The 26,773-nt window shown below is 27.9% G+C and overlaps 1 protein-coding gene across 1 annotated transcript in view; it reads right to left on the bottom strand.

Annotated features, from left to right (window-relative positions):
• LOC127289982 (homeobox protein aristaless-like) overlaps positions 1-25,729 on the bottom strand; it is a 193,873-nt gene extending 168,144 nt beyond the window's left edge. The window contains exon 1 of the mRNA XM_051318317.1: positions 23,720-25,729. Coding sequence (XP_051174274.1) covers positions 23,720-23,864 — 145 coding nt within the window. The 5' untranslated portion in view covers positions 23,865-25,729. The remainder of the gene's footprint in view (positions 1-23,719) is intronic.
• Positions 25,730-26,773: the final 1,044 nt, after the last annotated feature.

Raw genomic sequence — 26,773 nt, 5'->3', positions numbered from 1 at the left:
GTCCAATAATTTTTGAAGACGCTGATTACGAATCTGTATTTTAATTTGTATAGAAAATTATAAATATATTAAAATGAAATGCAAATTAAATTGAATACAGCAAATTTCATTAAAATATGCTAAAATTTGATTTACATTTAAAAATTAAAAAAGAGCAAATGGCACATATCTAATATCTATAATATAATGGATAAATTTAAAAAAAAATGGTTAAATTTACATTACACTTTTATTTTTTGGGTTTTTAAAGATAATGATTACGAATGCGAAGTCAAATTTTCACAATTCAAAATGACGGATCCAATATGGTGGATTAATTTTTAAGAAATTTTCAATTCGTTCGCTACTTTCGATACGCTATTTTAAATTTGAAAAATTTAACATCAAATTCGTAATCGGTGACCTAAAAACCTGTAGATATCAAGTTTCTTAAAAAATTTTAACTTCTAGTTTATAATTAGTGATGTAAAAAAAATTTTAGATAACAAATTTTATAAAAAACAAGAATTTAATTTAATTTAGGATTTAACAAAAAAAAAAAAAATTTTTGTATCAATTTGTGACAATTTGTACTAATTTGTAATTTTCATAACTATTTTGAGTTTAACGTATCACACGAAAAAAAAGTAGAATTTTTACCCCAAAATCGGTATAAAAATTACCTGCAACAAATTTTATTCTAGTTGAGGGCGCCACCGTCTATGTGAATTAGCATTGGTGAAAATTACCAGCAACAAAATTTACCCAGCGTTTTTTCTGTGATCCTTTGTTTTTTGGATATAGTGTTAAAATGGGATTTTAGAAGGGTTAAAAGGGGTTAAAGTACAAAAATTAAAATATGCTTAGAATCGACTTAAATTATTTACTCGGGGATTTTTGGGGTCGCTGATTACGAATCCGAAGTCGGATTTCCATGAGCCAAAAGTTTTGAACGTTCAAATGAACAAAATTTGTTTCGCAACTTCTTTAAGTATGAATTTTATTACAAAATATTGTTTTAAGTATTTAAAAAGAAGTTATTAATTTAATAATTGTTTAATTTACTGTTTTATTTTACATTGCCGTTATAATTTTTAATAATTTATAGATTGAAAAAAATATTTTGTTGATTTGAACGTTCAAAACTTTTAGCTCATAGATTTCCAAAATTCAAAATGGCGGACAACTTTTTTTTAAATGCTCAGATTCGCCTGAAATTGTTTACTCGGGTGTTTTCAGGATCGCTGATTACGAATCCGATGTCAGTTTTTAAGAATTCAAAATGGCGGACCCAAAATGGCCAACAATTTTTTAAAAAATTGATCGAATTTTATTAAAAATTGATACTTGGAGTTTTCTAGGTCTCTGATTACGAATCTGATGTTAGTTTTTCAAAATTCAAAATGGCGGATCCAATATGGCGGACGACTTTTGAAAAAACTTAATGTATTCGTCTGAAAATAGTTACTCGGGGTTTTTGGGGGGCAGCTGATTACGAATCTAATGTCAGTTTATCAAAAAATTTTATTTTTACAAATTTAAAACAGAGCAAAAAATTTAAATTGTCTCTTAATAGACGTCGATGAAGTTAACAACGTTTATGATCAACGATTTAGAAGAAAAATTATTTTGTTATACAATTTTTGCAATGCTTCTTGATTAACAATTTTTTTCAAAATTAGTAGGCGAGAAATTTTATTATTTTTTTCTGAAAAAATATGTTTTTGTTTCAATAGTTGCGATCATCACCCCCATAGCACCGAAACTTTCCTAAAAGATTTTCTAAAGATTTATTTGAAATGTTCTTAATATTTAATTGCAATGTTTAGTGAAAATTGTGTAAAGATTTAAATGTCCCAATTAAATAAATGTTTAGTGTGAAACTTTATGAAACTTTCCTGAACATTGAATTGAAATTTTTGCGCTAAACATTTATTCAAGTGGGATATTTAAATCTTTACACAATTTTCACTGAACATTGCAATTAAATATTTCAAAACTTTTCAAATAAATATTTAGGAAATCTTTAGGAAAGTTTCGGTAATTTCGTTACCTATACAGCTTCATGATAATTTGGGAGATATTTGTATAAAAATCATGAAATATTCTTTAATACGACTACGATTCGTCATAACAAATTATTATTAATTATTGTGTAATTAATGAAAGAAAAAAAAAAGGAAACGAAAAAAAAACAAAGTTATAAAAAAAACAGTTCTAAATAATACAATTTGTTATATAATATATAAAATAGTAGTTATAAAAAAATAGTACTGTTTTTAATTTCAAAGCTTTATATTTCAAATCAGAACTAACAACTAAAAATGAAAAGGAAAATATTTTGTAATTGAAAATATGAGTGGTGTTGACAATGGGTGGTTCATTGCCCCGGATGTTCAAGAAATCTGCACGCGTTTCCGGTATAAAAGTGCTCGGCACTCCAATGGGTTGACCCATGAGAAGTCACTCATTGGAAAATGTCATTACATGGCACCTGATGGCCCGCGTAATTTCATTCCGGAACGGATCCGCCCAAGTTGTACCTCCCTCTCTGTTTTCAAGTAAAAGATATATACAACGGATTCTTTTTTTTATTCGCGCGGAACTAATGCTCAAACACGAGGGGCTCCAGCCACAAAGAACTTTTAAATCCCTTTTAAAATCTTCTATATCATCAGTATATATCTAAAAATTAAAACTTCGATATAAAAAAATATTAATTTAAAAAAAAATAACTCGATAGAATTTATTATAGAGTAGTTCGCAATATATAATTATGTATACAAAATAGAAAAAATGATTTATTAATTTTATATATTTGTTAATTATCTTAGTTTCATTTTTATAATAAAGCAATTTTTTTCTCGAGATAAAATTTATTATAATCCATAAGTTTAATTGCACGTGTAGAAAATGTAAATATTTTAATACATTGAATTTTTTTTTTAATAAAAATGTAAGCTCAATTTTAATTTTTATCTTCATGGCTCATGCGGTGTTTCATCAGGATAAAATATAGTATTATATACATATATTTTACATAGAAGGTAAAATAGTTAAATTGAAAAATTAATGCCAAGTTTTCGCGTCGCGCAACTTTATAAATATTTTATCGGTGTGCGTTAAAAATTTACGGTACGATGATTTTGTCGAACAAAATTAACGTTCACAATAGACTGACATATCTTTTTTTTTTTTTTACAACGAAAATATTAATATTTTTACACTTTTGTAATAAGTAGGTTGCTTGCAGTAGAATATAATATCTATAAAAATAGTTTATTTCGAAATGTCCCGGAACTTCTATTATTACTTAAACTTATCATTAAAAATCTATAATCCTCAACAAAGTGACTCGTAAAAATTTGAATTTAATGACAACCAATAATTATATATTTGTTATTGAATAATATTATTTAACCAATAGAATCTTGCGAAAATAATCATTATAATTTATTTCTTTTTATATTATTGCAGTTTTAGTTTCTTTATAGATAAAGGATAAAAAGCAGAAAATTCAATAATGTACACGGAGAAAAAAGAACTGTTGTGGTTACTAAAAATTAAATTCACGCACAACAATTCCGGCTTGTCAATATAGAACCAGCAGTTCTATTTGTTTTTGGGACAAAAAAAATTGTTGAAATAGAATTGTTATTAAAACTATTCGGGTTGTTCGGTGAACAAACAGAATTGTTTGATGAACAAAGAAAATTGTTGTGGAACACTTGAAATAAAAAAAAAATTTGTTAAATTGAAAATACAATTTGTTGTATTAACAAAGCTTGATCCGTCTAATACAATTTGTTCAGTTTATTCGCCTTCTAAAATAATTCTTAGCAAATTTCCGTAGGTCATATCACCAGTTTCATTTGCATTAAAATCTGTGGAACATGCAGCTTCTGAATCAAATTCTTTGACCTATAATCAAAAAATTATTTTGAGTTGAAATTTGTTGTTAAATAATATTTAATATACATTTTGTTTTTTTTTAAGGTGAGGTTATGTTCAATAGTAACAGAGTATAACTTACCGATAAATGATGGTCTCTTCATCCATTCACTACACTTGCAATAGATTTCTCACTTTAACCGGATTCATTATTTAACAGCACTTTGTCATTTATAAAAAAAAACTAATAATAAAAGCAAAACTGACACATGTGCCAATTGTAATATTAACATTTCGAATTGTAATATCAACAAGTCTACTGACAACAATCCAAAAGTTATTTGCACAACAATCCCATTTTTCTCCGTGTAATGCAGATTTTATAAATAATTGAGAATTTAAAAAAAAGGAAAAATATCTTCCCAGATGTATTCAGAGCGGCGACACAATATATAAAATGAAGGCAAAGAACTTAATCTTCACAGTGATTTCACGGGTGGTATTTTGCCACACATATAATATCGCGGTGGGGAAGAAATTAATTATTTTTGGCTGCACGCAAATAAAAACCAGCATCTGTGAACTTCTTTATAGTTACATCGTTCCACTGCCATATACAGATTGAATCGACGGGATCCCCATCGGCTTGTTTACACCGTTGTAACTTTATCAGATCACACACTATGTTTTTAAATGTGTGAATGAAACAAGAATTAATTTAATTCACCTTCTCACAGAGACGAACATTAAAAAAAAAAAATTTTTTTTTCAAATGTCAAAAGAATGCAAAAATTCCTTCACATTTTAATACCAATTTTTATCACGTAAATTATTTAAAGAAAAGAGATTTTTTAAATATGATGACAACAATATATTCAAGGGCCTTATTGTTAAGCAAATATCTCCGCCATGATTCTGGGAAGACCCCATCAAAAGGACCAGAAAATAATGAACAATATTTTACGATATAGGGGCCTTTATATAAAGAAAATATATTGTTGTTTTTTTTTTTCATTCTCAGATTCTAAATCCCTTGTCAACACTGCATAATATCCCACCAACGCAACATAAACTATTGTTTCCTCATTGTGATGCAAAAAATAAATTTTTTCTATAATTATAAGTAAATAAAATAATAATTTCTTTCCTCAAACAGAACAATAATTAAAAATGGAGACATAAACTTAATAATTAAAAAAAAGAGGAATAATATCAATTAGAAAAAAAAGAGGAAACTAGTGAAATAAATGACAGATAATGAAAAAAAATATATGATCAGATAAAAATAATATCCTACAATTTAGCATGATGATGATAGAATCATGTCTCTCTCTCAAAAAATGCTATAATATTTTTTATTTATTATATCTGAGAAAATAATTATAAAATAATTTATATAAACCAATTAAAATATTAATAAATTTTACTCACAATTAGTGTGCATAAATTGTTGGGTATAAACTCAAACATGTTTAAGTAGGCGAGTCAATCGCTGTATAGATAGATATAAAGAGAGAGAGAGAGAAAGAGAGGATCGGTTTCCCCAAGATATAGGCTTGCTTTGATTTACATAACTTGATTTACGCAAGAAGAACAATGTTAAAAAGATTATGAGAGAACCGATAAATCCTGATATAATTAAACCATGTTTCCTGTCTGTTCTTCTTCTTCTTCTTCTTCGCGTCTTCCCCGATATCGACCGCGCGCAGACCAATATTAATTAGAGGAATTCCTAATTGGCACCTCATCCTCGGGACTTAACGCGTGTCCGCGCGTCTCTGTCTCTCGGTTTATTTGAACATATACGAGAGTTAACGAGGTGAACATTTTACGTTTGATATTCAGCTGGGACCCGCCTCGGGTTCAGTTTTATTGAGTCATATATCAAAGTTTTGGGGGCCCCTCATATCCTTGCGCGCGGAATCAACTATATAAGATGACTCTGTATGTGCTCATATATATATATATACATATTTCGCCCTTTTCTTTTTAAAACTGATCTTTTCTTTGAATATTAAAATTCGCGTTTAATTGAAAACTGGAAAATTAAATGTCACGAGTAACTGCGATTTTAAAGCACACTCTCGCAAATGATTCAAATGCGCAGTCCTCCAATTGAAACTTTTTAAAACGCCACATCCGCAAAATAAAATGCCAATAAACTTTACAAGTAATAATCACTTCTTAAAAAAATTTCTTTTATAACATTTGATTTATATGACATTTTTATAGATAGTGTTTTGTGAAATTAATTTTTGTTTTTTTTTTTTTAATTCTTTCAGGGTCAAATGCATACAGAAATTCAACATTAAGTTTGACAGTAATTTTTTTTTTTTTAGTATTAAAACGCAAAATGAAGAAAATATTTTAACTGATATTTATTGTGGGTGAAAAAACGCGCCTTCAAATGCTGGAAATTTAAAATTAAATGAATTGTACTTATTTTTTGCTGATTACGAATTTATAATGTGAGAGTGTATGATGTATGCAATATGCGGGATGATTTTTTAACATTTAATTTTTCCTGTTTTAAAATGTCGAAAATTATTAAAATAATTAAAAATTGATTGTATTCACTTACAAACATCCAACAATAGGCAAATTCAATAAATATTTAAAAAATATTCCTCCACATTAGCACCGCCATTTTGAATTCTTGAAATCTGATATCAGTGACTTCAAAAACTTAGAAAAGATTCAAGAAAATCAATCGATTTTTAAAAATCGTTCCGCCATATTGGATTCACCATTTAAAATTTTGGAAAACTGATATAAGCATCACACGGAGAGAAATAGATGGTAAGAACTTATGATCTTAAGATGGTAAAAAGTAGATATTATCCGGTACTATCATTATGCTACTCGGTACTATCAAAGATGTTACAAAAAGTATGGTTATGTTACCCACTATAATCAAGATGTTACTTCGTACAATCTGGATAGTAACTGATAGAATCTAGATTACTGTCCGTATATGTAAGATCAAATGTGGTACCTGGTACTATCTAGATAGTAGCCCGTACTATCTATTTCTCTCCGTGCATCTAAATAATCCCTGATGAGCAACACTTTTCATTATAATATTTTAAGCTATAAGGTAAAAGCACCAGTACCTGGACAAAGCACAAATTGAAACCAGTAGATGGACAGTAGCAAAAAGAAATTAAAATAGCCCTCAAATTAAGTAAAAAAAATTTGAGATACTCTTTAGATAATTAGCTTTTAGACAAAATAAAATTTATTAATTGTAGGAGTAAAAAAAATATAAAAAATCAGGAAAGAAGCAGGCGAAAAGCCGCCTACATCTAGGGTTTCGTGGCTTTTTAAACTCAAATCAAAAGTTATTTGTATATAATAAATAATTTATAATTACATTATTTGTAAATTGCTATGGTTGCTGTGGAAACGGTTGCCATGGTAATGGTTGCTATGGAAACGGATGCTATGGCAGACAAATTTTTAAAAAGTAGTTGGATTTTTACAAAAATTGGTATCATGGGGTTTTTTGGAGTCGCTGATTACGAATTTAACGTCAGATTATTCAAATGTAAAATGGCAGATATAGTACGGTGGTCAAATATCTTTATGTTTCTACATGTGTCTGCATCCAGGGTACCTCCACGCGGTGACGGTGGGCAACGGAGTTTGTCCGCTATCCGGCTAAGTCACTGGATAATGGCTTTGATGCCGTCATGGCAGACACACGTAGGAAACGTATTACGATGCAGGGACTCGGAACCCCAGTATCGGCCAAGTTACATAAAAATTCAACTATTTTTTAAAAACTCGTCCGACATATTGGATCCGCCATTTTGAATTTGAATAATCTGACGATAAATTTGTAATCAGCGACTCCCAAAACCCCTAGATACCAATTTTCGTAAAAATCCAACTACTTTTTAAAAATTCGTCCGCCATATTGAATCCGCCATTTTGAATTTTATAAATCTGACGTTAAATTCGTAATCAGCGACCCCAAAAACCCCCGAGTAACAAGATTCAAACAAATCTGCCATTATTTAAAAAATTTCTCCTGTCATTTAAAATCAGCTATGTTTTTTGAGGTTATGTCAAAATCCTAAACGGACTTCAGATTCGTGTTCAGCGCATCAAAATACATCAAGAAATGGTGGTGTCATTCCCCGGCCCGGGTACTCATACGAAAGTCACGCGAATATCACAGGAATAACACCGTGAAGCAGATATTATGATATCACCTGAATGTCACAGGAATGTTTCCACTTGATATCACCTTGCGACTTACAAGCAATATTTGTGAAGTGTGCCGACATTTTCTTAGAGTTCGAAATTTTTTTATTAAATTCACATTTTTCTAGTCAAAACAATAAATAAAAAATACAACTTGAATAGTTTTGCGAAATTTTTATATTTATAGGTATACAAGTTATTGTTATAAAAAACATTATTTTGCATAAATTTACGAAAAGTTGTTTTTCTAATAATCTAATTAATAAAACTTTCTGATTTTTGGTATACAATTATAATTAACTTTTTCAACTAATTAATATAAATCGAAAGCACACGGAAAAAAATTTTCTGTAGAATTTACAGAAAATCCTGCGCCATCTACTGATGTTTCTCCAAATAGAGAAATATGTTGAATCATTGGCATTAAAATCTGTTAATTCTACAAGTTTGAGCTACAGTTCTTAAAAACTGTTGAGTGACCAAATTATGTATACTATATGGGGATAATATATATTTGGTAGAGTATTTCTTATAGGTTATATTCTCCTCCGAATACATTAAATTCGCGGAACATTATTGTATAAATTAGTATAACTTCTATGTAAATAAATTCATCCTTCAATAATTTTCTAACAAAAAAAATGAGGAGCAAGTTTTCAAAACTTATGATAAATCCACTTTTTCTTATGTCGAGAAATTGAAACAAACGACTTTTCTCACTTAATCACTACAGTTAATTTTAAAATAAAAAATTTGTAATAATTTATTTCTATAATAATGTTTATATACTTAAGACGTTTCCTTTTTAATTAAACTTTCTTGCCGACACTATGATAATAATAAAAACACTAAATTCGCCTTAACCTCTCGCACTCAATCGTACTTAGCCTTAGTCGAATCACTGCATTGTTTTCGCGCATGCGTTAAACCCTTGCAGAAAATATCTATAGAATTAACAGATTTAGGAACATGTAAAATCTCTAAATCGACGTTAAAGAATTACCAGAAAATTTTTTTCCGTGCAGCTTTACTTTTAAATAAGTATACCAAAAATTAAAAAGTTTTATTAATTAGATTAATAGAAAAACAACTTTTTGTAAATTCATACAAAAAATTCAAATGTTTATAACAATAACTTATATAAATATAAAAATGTCCCAAAACTGTTCAAGTTGTAATTTTATTTATTGCATTGTTTTAAATAGAAAAACGTGAATTTAATAAAATAATTTCGACCTCCAAGAAAATCTCGGCACACTTCACAAATTTTGATTCAGTACATTATAATGATGACTGTAATGAAGATCTAATAGGTGATTAACTATATAGGTTGATATTTTATATATTTATATCATTATTTAGTATTTTTAACATTGAAAATGAAGTTTTTTTTTATTTTGATTTAAATTTTGAGTATCAGTTCGAAAATTGAATCAATTTAAAAACATCATCTTTTCGCATTGAAATTGAAGATTATTGTCTCATCTGAACATGAGATGGATTTCAAAATGTTAATGCAATATTTTTTAATTTTTAATAGAAAAACAATTCAATTTAATTATTATTTATAAAAAATATTTCTCTAACCTTATAGTCTGCAATCGATGTGTCATATACATTTCTGATGATAAAATCTTCTGTAAATATACACACGCGATTTAAAAAAATTTCTTACACTCCCGAAACCACGTTTATAATGTACAAAATACTTTTTTTTTTAAAGATTTAAGCGATCGCGGTTTTAAAAATTTCGAATACTCCCGGAACAAAAAATTTACTTAAATGACAAAGAAAAGAAGTTATCACTAAAATTTTTTCGTTTGCAAATTAAAAAATTCAAACACTCCCGAAGCTATAAGTATTCACTATACGAATGTGCAAATATAAAAAAAACACGATAAAGAAAATTTAAATTATTCCTGCCCTAGAAAATTTAAGAAATTATAATTTATTATTAATTGTGAGATAACATCAATGAAGATTTGAATAAATAAAATATATTTAAACAATGCGTATTTAAAATGAAAATACTCTCGTTGATCACGTGTCTAAACAGGTCAATACACGAATTGCAACTGATTCAATTATCACTGCGATTTTCCAACCACATTGTTATGACCTTCGGCCTAAGGTATCCTTTTGTACTTCAATGTAAACATACAATTAGTGACGCAGGTATAAACATTAATTCCAAATCGCTACGATACTTTAAAAATATTTCAAAATTAAAATAAATATACCTATTTTTTTAATAAATTTCTTGATGTTTTTAACAAAAATAAATAAATTTCTTAAATTCTTCAAGTTAATAAAATTAATTTATTATCATGGATAAAGTTCCGATAAGTCCAAAGGAGGAGGGCTAATCGGAACTTCACCCCATCATAAAATTTCGTACCTCTAAATAAAATATATGTATATATTTACAGAATCTAGAAAATGATGAACATCAATAAAAAAAAATTTTTTTTTAATATTTTATTTAAATTTTGAAAACCAACTCAAAATCAAAGTATATTATGAATGAAAAGGAGGAAATGAGATTAAATTAGAAATAGAAAGGGATATACGATTTGGATACACTAACTATATATGTAAATCCGATAACGAGCCGCCAAGAGATATTTACATTTTTAATAGCATAAACCCACAAGTCTCGACGGCTCTTTCGAATCTTCCATAAGCCAACCTTAATATTTCTGCCCCCTCGTTCCCTTCTCTCACTTCCCATTTATTAACCCTAATTGATCGAAAGAGGGTCTTTCTCTCTCTCTCGCTCACATACCTGTTTATATGTATTTTTGTCCTGACAAAATTTCATTAGAGCGAAAAAAAAGCGGTTTGTTATTTATCACAAGGCAACATAAAGCGCCGGCGCTAAAAACGACCACGACTGGTGACTATAATACGATCACGGTCATATGACCACTTTTCCCGGGATTACTACACCAAAGGGTATATTTTATAAAGTGTAATTTTACGTCCTTAAATTTTTACGGCTTCAAAGTAATTATTATTTTACAGGAATTCCTTGAGACAACCTTTAATAAGAAATTGATTATCATTAATGTGTGTTTCGCAATTATCTGATTGCGAAACCCTCAAAAATATTATAGTACAGTATCGGCATATATTAACTCGAAATATATTTAAAAAATTTTCTTTTTTTTGAAAATTCACTTTAATTTTTTTCCATGCAAATTATATATATATATATATAAAATTGCGTGTGCCATGTAAAATATAATTAAAATTTTTATATTGAAACAAGAAATTTTCTAAATTTAACCGCGCTCGGCTTAATTTTTTAACTCCTTACTACATCTAATCAAATTACTCAAATATTATACGGCATTCAATCAACGAGTTCGCGAGGGAAAAAAGATTCGATCGAAAGTCACTTCGTATTACGATTTCAAGAAAGATTTCTTACCCGAGTCTGCACGCAATTTCTAAGGAGTCACGAAATATATACCGTATTATATAGCCTTTGATTGTTCGCCAATTCTTATACCAAAATCATATTAATACAACGACGTTAATAATAATGTCATTCTTCAAGTTTCGTGCATTGAGAAAATATTTTATCGCCGTCAATCTTTTCAAACTAGTTATTCAATCCTCTATATCATATCTTATAAGAAACTTAGTTAAATATCCTAGTCTCAATCATTCAAACAAACTTGTATATATATATATATGGGGCATTCTTTGGGAACGGAGCCACCCCACCTCTCCATTTTTGGTTTCATCAAAAAAGCATTTAATATAGATCAAATTAAAGCTACGAATGTCATCTTTTTAATGCCGCCCGGGATTTTTTGAATTTTTAAATGGCGGAGACAATATGGTGGACTAAATGAAAAAAAGTAGAATTTGACATTGCATTTGTTAAAGAAACAAGATAAACCCAAATAAAAAACTTTTCTAAAGCCTTAAATATTGTTTTGGGTGAGTACTTTCGAAATTGAAGGTATTTTTAAAAAATAAAGATGGTGTATCCAAAATGGCGGACTGAAAATTGTAAAATTATTTAGATTCGCTTTAAACTTGTTACTCGGGGGTTTTTGGGGTCACTGATTACGAATCTGATGGTAATTTTTAAAAATTCAAAATGGCGGATCCAATATGGCGAACGAACATTTAAAAAATTGTTTAGATTCGCTTCAAACTTGTTTCTCGGGGCTTTTGGGGATCACTGATTACGAATCTGATGTTAATTTTTAAAAATTCAAAACATCTGGAAACTTTGCGCATTCATTTAAATGACAATTTATTTTCCTGTTTTACATGTAATTTGTTGCAAACAATCTTTATAATTTGCTATTGGATTTTTGTGTTTTTATTCAGCTCTTTTACATTAATGACGTCTAGCATTAGTTTACAATATTGATGCGTCGTACATACACAAACGCAATGTGTCCTAGCAGCACCTGCAAGTATATGCAGTGTTTCGGTCGTAGTAGAGCAAATTTACTAAAACTTAGAGTAAAATCCTTATTCTTTTCATTGTATTTAGCAAACAACCTTTTTAGATCGAAAAGAAGTAAACGGTTTTAAATTATTCTTGGTGCACCATCAACTTTAAATGAAATTACATCTTTTACACCTGGCATAATTCTACTGTTATCATCACTGTTATAAAATTTTATAACTTTTTCTGTGATAATTGCCGGTAGTGGATTTCCAGTTTTTTCCTTAGGATAAAACTATATTTCGAAGGCAAAGTACCCCGCACTTTTTTGTACAGAAATTGGCTTTCAGACAATTTTTCTAAAACACTGCCAATTTGTACTTTAAGGCCTCCTGAACAAAAAATGTTAATGACAAAATTCCAAATAATGGCCAGTTTTTGAGTTACAGTAGCTAAAAGTTAAAAAATAATAACATAATAATGTTTTTGTGAATGTTCCGTTCTTAAAAAACACTTTTAAAATCACTCACAATCTGTTACTCGGAGATTTTTTGGGTCACTGATCACGAATCTGAGGTCAGAATTCAAAATGGCGAATCCAATATGGCGGACGATCAGCCATTTTGAATTCTGACTTCAGATTCGTAATCAGCGACCTCAAAAATCTCTAAGTAACAGATTCTGAGAGAATTCGAGTGATTTTACCAAAAGGTTTTGATCAAAATAATTAAACAGTAACCTTCACGTTGTTCAAAATGAAAATTAACGTGTTATACTTTTTCCATAATTGTAAAATAATCTAATAACAATGTGGCTTAACATTTACTTCAGGCACATGGAAATTGGATTAAATTCAAATTCGAAACTGTAGTCTATTTAATGGGGTGCCATCTGATGATGAAGAAACAAAATTTTTGTTAAAGTTATTTGAGATTTTTGTAGGTGGGACAAATATATTCCTAATAGGCATGAAAGGGTTAAAAAAAATACAATAACAAATTTTAAATAAAGAGACAAAAGCTATTATTTTATGAAATTCTTGTTAATTTGTGTGTATCTATAGAGAACAAAAGGCACATTTCAGGTTAGCATATCTATATAAAAAAGGGTAGTTTCTTTCGAACAAAACCCAGGGTTAATTGGATGGAGTGTTTGAGCTCGCAATTAGCGATTAGCAATTACTTCCTTTGAATGGGAAGCTTCGGCTGTCTCAAACCGACGGAGCGATTAATGAGCCAATTGGCTAATATCAAGTCACGCAAGAATAAGCGTGAACTGTTTGTTATTGTGTTGCTATACTTTCATTCTACCTCGACTTGCATATGGTCTTATATTCCCTAATGTAATGTTATCGTTAGTCAATCGAATCTAATTTCTTAGCCCTTTATAAATTGACGAAAATTAATTAAACATCCTGTTCGATTTAAGTTAATTAGAGTTCCTTGTATCTATATATATTTATAAAAGAAGTATATATAATATAGTTAAATTGAAATTTATAATTTCTCGTTTATATTTTACATCATTACATTTCCTTTATTTCAATAATGAACGCAGGAAGTGTATTATATAAAATTTGCGGCAAAAAATATGTTTTTACTTTTTTCGATTTAAAGAGAATAATTTAAAAATTTTATAATATTATTTAATATTTTCTTTAAAAAAAAAAGTGAAATTTTGAAGATTTTAACAAAAATTCAAAGCTTACTACAAGAAGGTATAATATTCTCAATTAGCCCCCGTTGACAATGCACCAAAAATATCAAATAGATATAAAAATTTCTCTCATCAATTTTAATCAGTAAAATTTCATTAATGAAATTTCACTGATTTAAATTAAGAGATTAAAACCATAATGCGAAAAAATGAAAATGATTTACCTAGCAGAATTTTTAGGTTAGAAATCTTATGAATTAACAAGTTCATACAATTGCCAACCATATAACATTATAAAATTATAGATAATGATGCCAAATTTAAAAATTTCGATTCATTTATTTTGTCAATTGTTTTTGCAATTTTGAACAAATGAAAATTCTGTCAATTATAGAAATTCTGTTAAATGATTTTTCGGTTACGTATAAATTTTGTAGTATGAACAATTGATTACATGGAAATTCTATCAAATAATAATTCTAACAAATAAAAAATTCAGCTAAAAGAAAATTCTATCAAATGAAAATTCTAACTAATGACTTTTAGAACCTATTCATGCGTAACAACTTTTTTAAAATAATTCACAAAAAATTATTTTATTTCAAAATTTTGTTTTTCCACGTAAAAATAATTATGTTACAAAAAAAAGAAACAATCAAAGAGTATACCTATAAATTATAATTTTCAGAAATTGATAATGTGCATGACAGTAAAAAATTGATGTTAGCAATGAAAGTGATAAAGCTTAAAGACTCACGAGACAAATAAGGAAAGAAGATGATGCAGAAAGAGAAGTGCAATCACGAATTTCTTGGAAACGATACTTGAGTCCAGGTGGATATAAGGTTTGTGCGGGTATATAGAAGAATAAAGCTTACTAATTGGTAGCAAAGATGGGTGGTAGGTTCCTACCCTACTATAGCTTGTCTGCCGCGTAATTCCGACTAATTTATTTGATTGCCCTGAGAGATGCTCGACTGTTCATCGTTTATATATATAAAATAGAAGTCCCTTTGATATATACAGAAAAATATATTTTATTTTATTTTGCCGTCATATCAACGGAGGAATTTCTATAATTCACAGATAAACTCATTAATTTTCGCCCACGTCAAATTATCATTATGCCGCGAGATATTATCAGGCACTTTCGTTTCATTAGTGATACATTTTCTTACATCCGGAAAACAATTTAGTTCGATGAACCAATATTTTTTTAATATAACGTTTAGTGATATACTTCAATACAAGAGTATTATCTAAACTTGCTTCATATTGCTCGAAGTGCCAAGAAAATACATATATTATACTCCAAATTTTTTTTTTTTTTTTTTTTTTTTTTGATAAATATAAAAAATCAAATTGCCTCTTTTCTAATTTTCGCAATATTTAAACTTTTAATTTAAAAAATTTTAATTTAACTAATTCTCATTCAACTAATTCTTTAACAATTCTCATTCAACAGTATTTTAAGTAATTTGAATTTTTTAATGACAGAATTTTCAATTCATCGAATTTTAATTTGTCCGAATTTTTATTTGCACGAATTGTTATTTGATAGAATTGTTAAAACGTCGAATTTCTATTTAGCCGAAACAACAAATGGCCTACAAACAATCGACTAAACAAACTTTGGCGCAAATTTTAAAATTAACCAATCACAATAATTTTCTTGACCACTTCTGATAGGTTAATTTTAAAATTCGCGCCGAAATCTTTCTTCCGATTGTTTTTCGGCCATTTACAATTTCGATCAAATAGAAATTTATTTATTTATTAACTTGTTTATGGGCAGTGCCTTTTCGTACAAATGTCCTAGCAGAAAGCTTGCTGCAAGCTTGTCTGATAAAATATAACAATAATAACATTGATTAATTAACAAATAAAATAGAAAACACAAAATTTCTATTTAAAAGAATTTTAAAAAGAAAAAGTAAATCGTTGTACAAAAATCTTTGATTAGTTGATGATCAAATAAAAATAATTCGGTACATACAAATTTTGTTAAGTAAATAATTCGTTTAAAAAGAAATTCTGTTGAGTGCTTATTCAAGAATTAAATTGAAATTAAAACATTTAATGAAAATTTTTTCGTCGTCGTACATATTATAATATATAGAAAAAGTGTGGTTTGACAAACAATATTGTGCAATTGCAATTATATTACAATAAAATTGAAGACACATACTACATGCGCATTCCAAAGCGAAGAAGAGAAAATAAAATCTCGACAGATTCTAATAAAAACAAATATTGTAGTGAAGAAAAATTCTACTAAAAACCAAATCAATAAATAATGTGAGAGGATAAACATAAACTCATAAACTCATTTAAACGTGCCCTTATAACTTCTAGAAGGAGCGATTTTACAATTAGAAAACCAGTTCCTGTTACAATCACGTCGTAAAAATGCGGTGTTGCGGAAGGTGATTTTTAACATCCATTCAAATTCTTTCGATTCTTTTCTTTTTTTTTTTAGTCGGTTGTCTCGTATAATGTTTAAGTGTGGGGTTATTTCGAAAAATGTTGTTAATAGTTCCTAACGAGGATTATAATTCAAATATAGCCGCGGAGTAAACACAATATATATATATATATATAGTATAAGCATGTTTAATAACAATGTCGTTTATCGTTAGTCTATGGGTGGAAGTTAGTTAGCTAAGATCGCGCAGATGGTCGTTGGAATTAGGAGAGAGATGAGATCTCTAATAAAACACAATTAGAGGCTCCCTAGAGTCAACCAATCAGTAATCTCGCGAGCGTAAAATCCTTACAATGTTATTTACGATCATTCTGCTATATGATTTTTTACAGCAATTAGAATAATGTATAACAAATTTTTCACGATTGCATACTGAATTTGCCTTAAGGAAATCTATAAATTTTTATAAATCAAAAACTAATGTCGAATTAATTTTCTTCATGTTCATTAATGTTTATTGATATAAAAATTAATTTAAAAGTATTATTTTCTTTTATGACTATATAGGCTTGAGTGAAGCTTAAAGCTTATTCAAGCTTAAATATTTAATTGTGAAATAAATTAATAATAATTTTCAATTTATTTAAAAAAAATTGTTACAAAATAATTTCACAGAAAATTAAAAGGCATTAAAATAAGCTGCAACGCTTATTATTTTAATCCAATTTTGCTTATTTTAATCCATTTTGGTATTAAAATTAGCAAAATTGGATTAAAATAAGAAGCGTTGCAGCTTATTTTAATGCCTTTTAATTTTCTGTGTTTTTTTAAATTTATGCCCTTATAATTTAAATTTGAATTAGTTAAAAATAACTTATTTGATAGCAAAAAGTCATTCACTCAAAATAGTAATATTTCCACTAAATTTTTAGTTAAAAATAACTAAATATTAATTAAATTCACTTTTAGGTGCATTTTAACCTCAATTGAAGTTTACGCTGTAAGCTAACGATTCTTAGGTTTAAACTCAAGGAAAGCTTACAGCAAGATATTATACTGTGTGGGTATTTTTCATTTACACGAGACTTTTAATTACACTTATAATAGTTCATCAAAAAATGCTTCGTTTTCGCTCATTTTTTAAAATAAACAATTTAAAATTAAGGCGCATTCAGACCTCTCGGCTGCCTGCCTGCCTGCTGCAGTTGACATGGTAACGTAATGGGAGTGAATGAAACAGGCGAAAAATTTAAATTTTCTGCTTCACTCACTCTTACAATGTTACCATGGTAACTACAGCAGGCAGGCAGGCAGCCGAGAGGTCTGAATGCGCTTTTACAATTCACTGAAATAAAATGAGGAATGCTGTTTGAATTTTGATTCTGAATACGTAAAATAGGTTAGGTACGCGGTGACCACATCCAGGTGCACACTTTGCCACTAAACTGCTTCTTGCACTAAGAGATGGCGCAACATTCGCTTCTATTATTACATTCTTTTACGTGAAATAATGAACAGTTTAGCACACTTTAAACACGTAAATAAAGTGGCTATTTATTTCAAAAATTGGAAAAAAAATATAAGAAAAAAATTTGAAAGATCTAAAAAACCGTTAAATACTAAGCTTCATAAAAATTAAATAATTTTTGAAAATGTTAAGTCTCCTGGGATTCAAATATAGTTCTAAATAATATTTTTTTAGTAATATTTTTCAAAATTTCAAATTTTTTTAAATGCACTACAATTTTAAGTTTGTCATAAATTTGCACTCAAAAAAATTTTTTCCTTCAAACCAAATATAATTTATTTGAATCAAATAAAAAAATATTTTTTAAAGAGGTAAATAACTATTTTATTTAAAACTATTAAAATTTATTTCAAACAAATAAGTATATTTATTTGCTCTGACACAAATATATTTTTTAAGTAAAATATATAATTTTGTTGATTTAAAATTCAACTGTATTATAAATTATACAGACGATTTAAAATAAACTGTATTAATTATTTAATATATATTTGAAATGAATAAGAATAATTAGAATTTTCTAAAAACTTTCACTTGTTTATATATTTATAGCATTTGAATATATATATATATATATATATATATATATATATATATATATATATATATGTATGTATATATATATGTATACGCAGAATACGAATTAAAGGCTATAGCATATATTTAAATATATAAAATATGATAGATCGTCATCATGTTTCCAGTGTATAGAATTAATAATTATATAAACCGAATACAAAATTGTATAATTTTAATTAATGAAATCAATAAAATTTTTATCTAGCAATAATGTATAATAAGTTAATGATTTTATAAATGAAAAATTCTAAGATTCAAAAGAGTTTAATTGTTGATAATTGTTTAAAGTACAGGCAAGATAGAAAAGATATGTCCATTAATCATCAGGAAATTACCGTCACGTCACAGCAAGGACATTAACTTGAACGTGAGTTATCTCCGCGAAACGTTCCTTAATAGAAAAACTGTTTGTATAGATCAATAAAAGGGCAACAAACATGACTTGCATACTGAATATTTTTATATTAACTTTATAGAAAAAGCTATTCACTACAAAATAATAATTATTATATCTTTATATATAATTTATAAACGCGATATTTAAAGAATAAAAGAGACAAACTATTTTTATCTATTTACACACAGGGAAAAAGTTTACTTAATTTAACTAAACATGTTTAATTTATCTATTTTGCTACAATAAATAAATTATTTATTCTAATAAATGACTATGAAAAAAATTCTTATAAGACTCTATAATATCTTATTTATAAAACACTTGATTTTTAAAATAAAAATTTTCCTAAATTACATTAATTTTCGTATTAAAAATTTTATTATTTAAAACTATTGAATAGAAACCATATTTTTATTATTATTTTTAAACTATAATATTACAAGTTGCAAAAATAATATTTTAAAATTATTATTTAATTAAAATAAAATAAAAAATTATTCATTGTGAATGTATCACACACGTCGCGTTTAAAATAAATATATAAAAGGTATACAAATAATTTAATTAAATGATATATATAGGATATGCAGTAGTTCAATTTATGATTAACAGGACTTTTTAGTTGAATAGAATTATTTCTATTTGTTATTATAATAGTGCGTAAAGAGAATTAATGATTCGTAACGAATTCGTATATATTTTATTTATAGTTTACTATCTTGCACATTACCCGCGATTCAATACGATAAACTGCATGGCAATAATAAGATTCCGTTATCGCTTCAACAGACTTTACCTATCGCTCTCATTAAGCGTTAATTCGCTTACTTATTCCTCATTAAAAAGCAAGTCTAGTATAAATTATATATATCTCTCTCTTTTATTTGCGAATGTTTTCTATGCACATTATTATAGACTATAATTATATTTTTTTTAAAAGGAACAATAAGAAATTGTTTTATACTTTTAATTTTACTCAGAAACTTAATTAATAATAAAATAATTATATTATGTACCTATAGTTCTCAAAGTCACATATTTTATATATGTAATATAAAGAAAAGACCAACCTTTGTATATATATTAGCAGAAACTGAATGCTCGACCGAATGTAAATATTCTAATTATCCTTTGGTGCAAGCTGGGATTATATACATAGTAATCAAATAAAATGGGGTGCTCTTAAGGGTCACGAGGTTCTATACCTATACTCACATTGCACGACTTCTTGCTGTGAGGTTAGTGACTTAGTGTAAGGATATCTGTAGGGTTTGTAAGGTTACCGCGTAAGCCTACAGTAAACTTGAGGTCATCTTAAAACTTCCGCCATGACAGTAATATAGCTTACACAGTAAAGTCGTGGTAAGTTTACATAGTAAGGTTGTGGTAAACTTATACACGGTAAGGTTGTTGTAATCTTTCCGTAACTTTACTGTAAGGTTGCTGTAAGGTTACTGTAAACATAGAGTAATATGAAAATATATTAAAAATAATTATACTATAATTTTTTTTGTAAAAAATTATATATTTGGTAAAGTACTTCATGAACCCCAATACGGTTTATCGTTAAATAAAAATTACTGCGCAGCCGTATGTGCCATAGAAAACTACTGCGCATAAATATTAATCAAATTTATTTATTAATAACATTCTATGTTTACAGTAACTTTACAGCAACCTTACGGAAAACTTACAACAACCTTACGGTGGAAGCTTACCACAACTTTACTATGTAGACTTACCACGACCTTACTGTCTAAGCTTACCTCAAGTTTACTGTAGGCTTACGCAGTAACCTTATACAAACCCTACAGATATCCTTACACTAACCTCACAGCAAGAAATTGTGCTATGTGGGTATGGTTTTATATTGCACTTAAGATATTCTTTTTTTTTAATTTTTTTTTAAATTTCATTTCAAATTTTTATTAAAATTTTCATTTAAAAAATAATCCCAAATCCTTGAATATTTTGCGAAAAAGAACAGAAACAAATTTTATACAGTATAATGAGCACTATTCTATATTTTCTTCAATGTATTTATTTATTTATTTAGGAATTACAGACGGGTGATAAACCCATTACAAAGTTTAAATTGTAGACAATAATTTTGTCATATAAAAAAAAACAACTAAAGATTAACATATTAACATATTATGGCCATAATTATTATAAATTATTATTAAATTTTAAGAACGGTTTCACGCAGCTTAGCAGTAAACCTATCTATAAGCTAACTCCAAAAAAGTCCAATACATCACTATAAAAATTTATTTATTTATTTAATTTGAATTAAAAAAAAAAATGACAAAAAGAATAAATTGTATCAATAAGATATTTGGATATGATTTGAAATTTTTTTACACTTTATATTGTAAAAATAATTTGTTTCTCAATAACGATTTTTAATAAGAAAATAAATTATAAAATGTATTTTTTATAATCCAAAATTGCAATAATTTACCCCCAATGCACCGAAACTTTCCTAAAGATTTATTTGAAATGTTCGGAATATTTTATTGCAATGTTTAGTGAAAATTGTATAAAGATTTAAATGTCCCGATTAAATAAATGTTTAGTGTGAAACTTTCCTGAACATTTAAATTTTTACACAATTTTCACTAAACATTGCAATAAAATATTCCGAACATTTCAAATAAATTTTTAAGAAAGTTTCGGTGCTGTGGGAGAATAATTTTAAAATCAAAAAAGAATAAAAAAAATTATGTATAGGGTAAGTGTATGAATTACTGCTGATGCGCCAATTACTGCGATTTTTATAAAATTAGTAAAACTTAGTAATTGAGAACATAAAACTGTTTCAAAATGACTTTAAAACTTATTCCAAATGATATTTGATATTATATCCACTAATGATGCAATATTTCGACTATTATCAAATTATTTATTCAAGTTACAATTGAACCTATCACAGTAATTAGAGCATGCGTATATGTTTCTCATGCTGCTATTACTGTGGTCTATCCAGTCAACATAACCTCTAAATAAACACTTTTAGTGTTGCAGTAATTCATGCAAACTTGCAGTAATACCAGCATATGCCATTTTTAAAAAAGTTAATATTTTTAATAATATATTTGTTATTTCTTCAAGTTTAAAGTATCGTTTCTATTTTAATAGACACTAATAGTGATTTAACAAAAAGTATTAAATCATTATTTAATTTACACTTTTATTATTTTATCATTAAAGTCGGCCTTGGGTTGTACATCACAGTAATTGGGACATTTACCCTACATGATCACAGAATAACTTTCGACTGGTTGAAATATTATAAATTATACAAAAAATTTTTTCTTTAAATTTTTGGTATTCTGGCAGAGACTTACACGATTACACATAAAATATTGGTCTCAGTGGGAATATTATTTAGCCATGGCTAACAATAAATTAATCAATTTTTATTAATTTTTATCATAAAAATTATATATTAATAAACCGTAGCACTAAATTATAAATATGAAACTCTCTGAAAAAGTCTTACAATTAGAATCAAACGAATTATATAGGTTTATGTTTCCGATACTTTTACATTGTAAAAAATTACTCGCATTTTTTACAATGTACCTGGAGTAAAAGTTTATTTTTTATTTATGTAACATCAAAATAAGTTTTTATTGAAGTTTTGGATGTAATGAAGACTTAAAAATCAATGATTTGTACTGTGAATTGATTCTGTATTTTTACTTCAAAATTTTATATATTATAACTTTTATATTTGTTGAAAAACAGGATTATACTGGATCAAAAAATGATTTATTTTATTAATAATAAATCACAAAAAAATTACTGACGTTTCGACACCAAACGTTGGTGTCCTCTTCAGTGTATATAAAACATCTGTTGAAACAAAAAATACAATTGTCATGAATTTGTGGATTCTAAGTTTCTAACCTCCATAATGTTGACAACACTTTTTATTGACCAATTTAAATTTAAAATAATTTTTATAAATTACTTACCATATTGAAAATTAGAGGGAAAAATTTTTTGGAAAAACAAACATGTTCTCATAAAGAGAACATGTTTATTAAATTAAAATTTACATGATTATATTTTTTGTTTCAAACCACGTGTGTAAACAAAATCTACTCTATAAATACAAGTTTTAAACTCATTCATTCGTTGTCGATTAAAGGTTATGCTTGTTTTACATGTGAACCGTGTCTCCAAAAAAGGCGCGAAAATTCAAAAAAAAGAGAATTCCAAAATTCATTCAAAAAAGAGACTTGGAAATTGAAATAGAAAGATCACAATTTACTTTAAAGATAATCTATTAACCATTCAAGTGACCTATTTAAAGTGAAGATGTCACCCTTCAAGTTTACAGCATTGTCTTTTTCTTTTTTAATGTATAACATCTCCATTAGTTCCCTCTTTCTCTTGTCTGATTCAGTATGTAAAACTTCAACTTTGTCCCACATAAAATCATGATCATTATTTTCTGTTTTGTGTTTCGATAGGACATTGTGGTAATATTCATTTTTGTCGAAATTCGACTTATGTTCTTTAACTCTGATGTCCAAGAGTCTTCCCGTTTGTCCTACGTATAATTTTTTGCTTCTTTTAGGTCCCTTTCTTCAGTGTGCAAAAACAAGAAAAAAAAATAAAAACACTAACCTGATACACGTTCATCATTAACGATCAGCTCCGAGTCCTCCACATCCACAAGACTTCTGATGCTGAAGACACTCTTTGCAATTCGCGTTTTCTGATGCTCCGAAACGCCTTCCGGCGGACGTCGCGGTGTCGTGCTAAGATCCATTCCGCGTCGGTAAATGACTGCCTTTAAAAGTGCACTTTTCTTCACACTCTAACAATAATTACTGTTTATACTTAACATTTTTCTTTCTTTTTCTTTCTTCCTCCACTAAATTAAAAATCCCACCATTCACAAGTTCCGGTGCATAAATACCTATTCTGGTAACACTTCAATATCACACTGTTATCCAATTTGAGAGTGAAAATTTTTTTTACGTTCTGAATTATTTACTTAATGACACTTATGTCTCATAAGAACCAAATTTTTAATATTTCTTCTATTTGATTCCTTGCAATCTGTTTATAGTATACTATATAATCTGTTTATACTTCTCATCAAGGGAAAATAAATTTTTTGTTCTATCTCTCTCACTATTAATAATAATTGACCTGGAAAATTTGTTTTGAGGTGAGTTGAAGGCCTTTCTCGATGAAGAGTCTGTCATTGTTGACGTTGCAAAAATTGTTTCGAAAGCGAGAGTTGACAATGACTGTAATCAACTGATGCCACTCTAGTAGCATAGTCACGACAGGTTCTCTCTACTGATGCAGGACATTAGTTTGCGGTGTGCAGCGTCCTTCTGCTCCAGTCCTAATTATTTCACCGCTAACGAACCTCGTAACCTGCATTCTCTTGACATTCATTAAGAATGTAATAATGCTTACGACACGCGGCTTTTATTCCACAAAATTTGTCTCCAATAATAAGATTCAGAAAAGCACACATGCAAGTTAATCATCACTTTCATCTTGGCCAAATTTTTTAACTACGATTTCCCTCTAAACCAATTTCTCAAAACGGACGGATAAATGGTTGTATTTATAGCTAATTAGAGATCTTTCAAATTAGCCGAAATATTATGAATTCTTCGAATTTTGTTGAATGTTGAAGAATTTGGATGCTTAATTTTCTGATCATTAGTTTGATGATTGTTAAATAATTTGATCTGTAATTTTGAAAATTGTATATAATTTTAACACATTTCTTTCGTTATGTTGATAATGGTGCCAGTTGATGCTGCCAATTGTTGATGGTTTAATATTGTTGCCAAGCCTTGATTTCGTTAACGACTCTTGATTAAGACAAATAAATGTTATCAATATATTATAATTATTATTTTCAATACCAATAATATATTTTATTTCTACCGTCTGATAAGAACACCCAGCATCAGAAACTTGTATTAAAAAAAAAAAATTTTAATGCTGATAATAGTTTATCTGTAACTGTTAATAATTTTTATTGATGTCAACCTCAATTTTTGATTGTATCAACTTTTGAAGATGACATCCTTTATTTCTACTGTTGATGATTTTTGTTGATATAAACCCTCAATATCAAAACAATCGATTTTGCTTAAGACATCTTTAGTATCCAATTCTTGACGACTGATATATTCACAATCCTTATGGTATAAAAATTTTTCTATGACCAATTTCAAATAACAATTTGTTTGTTTGTTGTTGAAGTTTCTAATAATTAATCATCAATTTCGGTTAATTGACTCAAAGACAAATTTGATTAATTTGTTTGTTAATTATCTCCTTCTTGATTATATCTGTAAGCATGTCCAAAAAATAAAAATCCCTTAAATTGATGATGCCAAAAGTGGATCTTGATTAATGAGTATCCATATAGAAGTTGATGTTACAAGGCACTTGTATATAAAAATACGGAAAAATTGGAAATAAATTAATGAAAAAAAAATTGTATTTGCTAACAAGGTAAATTAGAGGAATTATTATTATTATTAGAAGAAGAAGAAGAAGAGTTTGATGGTTGACAGCACGCGCACACAGGTTTCACGGTTCGATGAAACGAGGGTCCGGCACGAGCACACGCGTTTCGCGGACTCCTGGTCAACAATGTGCTTTGATCATGTTCCCTCCACCTGAAAGAACGCGATCGACCCACCAAGAAGTAAAGAGGGACGGTGAGAACGCCTCCAATGAACAAAATGGAGTCTTTTAGAAACGCCTTCGTAACACCCACATTAAAAACATTCACTATATATACGCTGTGTGGAACGAGGGTTGACAAGGTACTTAATTCGGTACATTAATGGATCTTTAATACTGCCAGCACTCCCTAATTTATGTGTATCTTTATTTTTGCACGCTAGCTATTAAAGATTAACGAGTCAACATCATTAAAGTCCAGCTTCCAAAAAGGATAATTATTGTGAAAAATTTTTATTAAATACATATATATATGTATGTATATATTAAAGTGTGAATTTTATGTATATGATAAGAATAATAACGCAGCATCAGAAACTTGTATATATAAATATAAATATGATTGTCATTTGTGAATGATGATGATAATCATCATGCGCTATAGTTTATGATCATTATTATCAACATCTGATTTATTGAGATGGTGATAAAAGATGAAAAATTATTAATTAACGATTTTAATCTTTAGGTCATGAAAATCTCTAAATATTGAAATCTGAAAAAAATCATTGATACGTCAAATTAGTTGCTAAATTCCAACTATTTCAAGTAGTATATGTGTGTTTTCACTGACAATTTTACTGATTCGAATTGTTAGAATTTACAAGTTAGAATTTAGCGACTGATTTCACATATCAGTAATTTTTTTACTGATTCAAATTTATAGATCAAAAATGTCTTTTCAGAACACTATATGCAAACCAAAAATCAAACCGCACCGGACAATTTTTTTTTTAATTGCTACTCGGAAATTTTCGAAGCAGTTAACTTTTTCCAGGATAGGAATTTTCGTAGGAACATATTCGAAGCTTTATTAATATGAGATTAAATTAGCAATAAATTATAATGGTTGTTACGTATCAAAAAAATTATTTATATCGACTCACCCTTACATTCTCTAAATTTGAATCAGCGACTATTCGCTAGTAATAAGCGAATTTTCAATGAGTGATT

The sequence above is a fragment of the Leptopilina boulardi genome, unplaced genomic scaffold (genome assembly GCF_019393585.1).
Source record: "Leptopilina boulardi isolate dan_hultmark-lab unplaced genomic scaffold, ZJU_Lbou_2.1 LbouV2_52, whole genome shotgun sequence".
Lineage (NCBI taxonomy): Eukaryota > Metazoa > Arthropoda > Insecta > Hymenoptera > Figitidae > Leptopilina > Leptopilina boulardi.
Note: the sequence above shows the minus strand (reverse complement) of the source record. Positions and strands in the feature narration are given on the sequence as shown.